Source organism: Microplitis demolitor, chromosome 2 (genome assembly GCF_026212275.2).
Source record: "Microplitis demolitor isolate Queensland-Clemson2020A chromosome 2, iyMicDemo2.1a, whole genome shotgun sequence".
Taxonomy (NCBI): Eukaryota; Metazoa; Arthropoda; class Insecta; order Hymenoptera; family Braconidae; genus Microplitis; species Microplitis demolitor.
The window spans coordinates 10156747-10159389 of record NC_068546.1 but is presented as its reverse complement, the minus strand read 5'-3'; the positions used below and the strand labels follow the sequence as shown (position 1 = coordinate 10159389).

At 38.7% G+C, this 2643-nt stretch overlaps 1 protein-coding gene across 1 annotated transcript; it reads right to left on the bottom strand.

Annotated features, from left to right (window-relative positions):
- Positions 1-239: 239 nt before the first annotated feature.
- Positions 240-944, bottom strand: LOC128667334 (ribonuclease H1-like). The gene has a single exon (XM_053736993.1). It carries the CDS (start codon positions 942-944, stop codon positions 240-242), a length of 705 nt encoding a protein of 234 aa, XP_053592968.1.
- Between the last annotated feature and the right edge of the window lie 1699 nt (positions 945-2643).

Sequence of the window (2643 nt, the reverse complement as noted above, 5' to 3'; positions counted from 1 at the left end):
AATTGTGCGCATTAGAGCAATCTTAGTTGACAGTAAGTGGGGACCGAAGAATAAGAGAATGAGAGACAGAAAGAAAGAAATCTGGTAGAATAGGTTTTATCACACTCCATTGAACCCATCCTTGTTTCTCTCATGAGAAAATGGAATTGTATTCCTATGGAGAGTTCAACATGAGTGACTGTAGGAAAGTTTGCGAAGTCGGACATAACATCCCCCCCCCCCCCAGCTCATAAATGAACCTATTTCTCGGAGCTTGTATCTGTTTGACTGATGTTGAACTCTGCCTTGGCTTCTGTCCTGAATAGTTCGTATAATTTAGCTCCATCCTTGGCCAATTGGTCGGCTTGCTCGTTACCATAGATTCCTTCGTGACCTCGAACGTGGTAGATCTTGATGTCTCGGGCCTCCATTTGAGTTTTGATATATTTAAGCTCCTCTTTATACGAAACTGGCTTTTCTGTTGAGGTAATCCAATCTCGTTCCTTCCAATTTTCGTACCAGATATTAAGGCCGTTGCATAAGTATTCAGAATCCGTGAAAAGATCTATTTTTGTTAAGTCAAATTTTCTTATAATTTTCAAAGCCTGCAGAATGGCCTCCAACTCTGCCCCGTTGTTGGTTTTTCGGTTAAAGCATGGAAGAGACAAATTCTGAGGGTGGTTTACTCCAAAATAAATCCCTAATCCTGTTGCTGATTCTGTGGATCCGTTACGAAAACACGATCCATCCGTGAATATGACGATCCGACCCTCAGCATTTCTTTCGAAGTGGTGATTTAGAGGGTAGAGGATCGATTGCCAATATCGTAAATACTTATGGGATTCTTTTATGGATGAAATTTGTTTAAAAACTGGATTTGGATAGGAGATAATTTGCTCGCGACAATCCTCCCAGGAGCTGTATATTCCAGGTTTGTGCCCGCTGAGGACCAGATAGAGTGGCATCCTATTGAGAGTGAGGGGAAGTAAAACGTCCGGTTCACAGATGGAAATGGATGCAGTAAATTAAAAGGGATTGACTCGGTTCCCCACGGTGGACCACAAAGCTTCTTTACAATAATAAATGATTAGGTAGGAGTCGTTGAGTTATTGGTTGCGAGCTTATAATTCTGGTCTATAGCTAAATATCTTATCCTAACTATAACATGTACAGAGATTACCGATTATAAAGTATGGGCCTATCACTAGAAACAAAGGTTTCCCTGCTAATACCTTTTCGTTGGTTGGATTCGATACCTGATCCTTTTCGGGTTCCTAGGGTTTACAACCACTGTTCATAGTGATAGCTCCAATTCTGTAATTAGACATATTTATAAAAATGACAAAACGATTAATATAATTGCTCTAGTGGGAAACATAGTATACTGCTGATTCCTATAATTAGGTAGATTAATGTACTTATTCTAGCAAAATATATGCCTATTCAATATATATATTATATTTTTTTTTGTTTTTATGTAGTCCCTTTATTTTTCTTTAATCGAAAATAAAGACTATGCTTTTTAAAGGAGACCTTCTCTTTTGTGTTTTTTTTTTTTTTTTTTCCTCCAAGATCCCCTCCCCCCTTTTAACATGGAGAAGTTTGAACCTCTCGTCACCCTCCAAGGATAACAGAGACCCAAACTCCTCCTACTTAGGGAAGGCATGTGTAAAGGAAAAAGGGTGTCCTGTTTAATTTTCCCTTTTTTTTTTCTTTTTTTTTTTATACGCATATGTATATCTATCAAGTAAAAATATTTTCTTATAACAATTTTGTAAAACTACTTGGACTATCCTAATATACCTCTAGGTTTCCTTAATGGAAAATGGAGATGATACCCCTTAAAGGCATTGTCTTATAAAATTTTTAATAATGTAACTATCTTCTTATGATATAACAATATTTTCCTTATCTAGGGTAACCTAAGAATTCCTTTAAGTTTCCTTGTCGGAAAATGGAGCTGATACTCCTTAAAAGAATTGTAAAGTGTTACTTCTAACTATTTAAATTTTTATACTAAATACTGGTTCCTAATTCTATTAATTATTCTACTATCTTCACCAGGACCCGATACGGCTTGTTGCTTCTCTGGGTGTTGCCTCGAAGTTCCTCCAGGTTTCCTCTTGCTGGTATGAAGATCGTAACTACTCGCAAATTGGCCCAATCCTCTTTTTTTAGCAAGTTTGACAGCGCTGGTGAATGAGTAAAATACTTTATTCCCCTCAGGTCGATAGTCTCGATGCTGTGGTTGGCACCCAGGATCTCGTGAATGGTGTAATAAGAGAAATGGGCGCCTGCCACTACCAATGTCTTGATATTGGTTCTGAGGGTCCGATGAAAACTGCCCGGTCTTTTACGAGGATTGATGATGCTCAATGTTGCGAGGTTTACATCCTTATGGTCCGGAATGGTGATTAGGTCGAGTTTTGAGTCATAGATGGTAAGATGCTCCAGATTGGTTGCCATTGATACCAGATTGTTAACCAGATCATTTCGGTTACGACCCAAGGATACCTCGAGGGTTCTCAACTCTTTGTTCCTGGTAATTTCCCCAGCCGAATTTGAATGCCCTGATCTTCATACTCCCGATCGAGTTGATAAACGGAAGCATATCGATATTTTCCAGATATCGTTGCCGAGAACGGTCGCAATCTTGAATGGCTA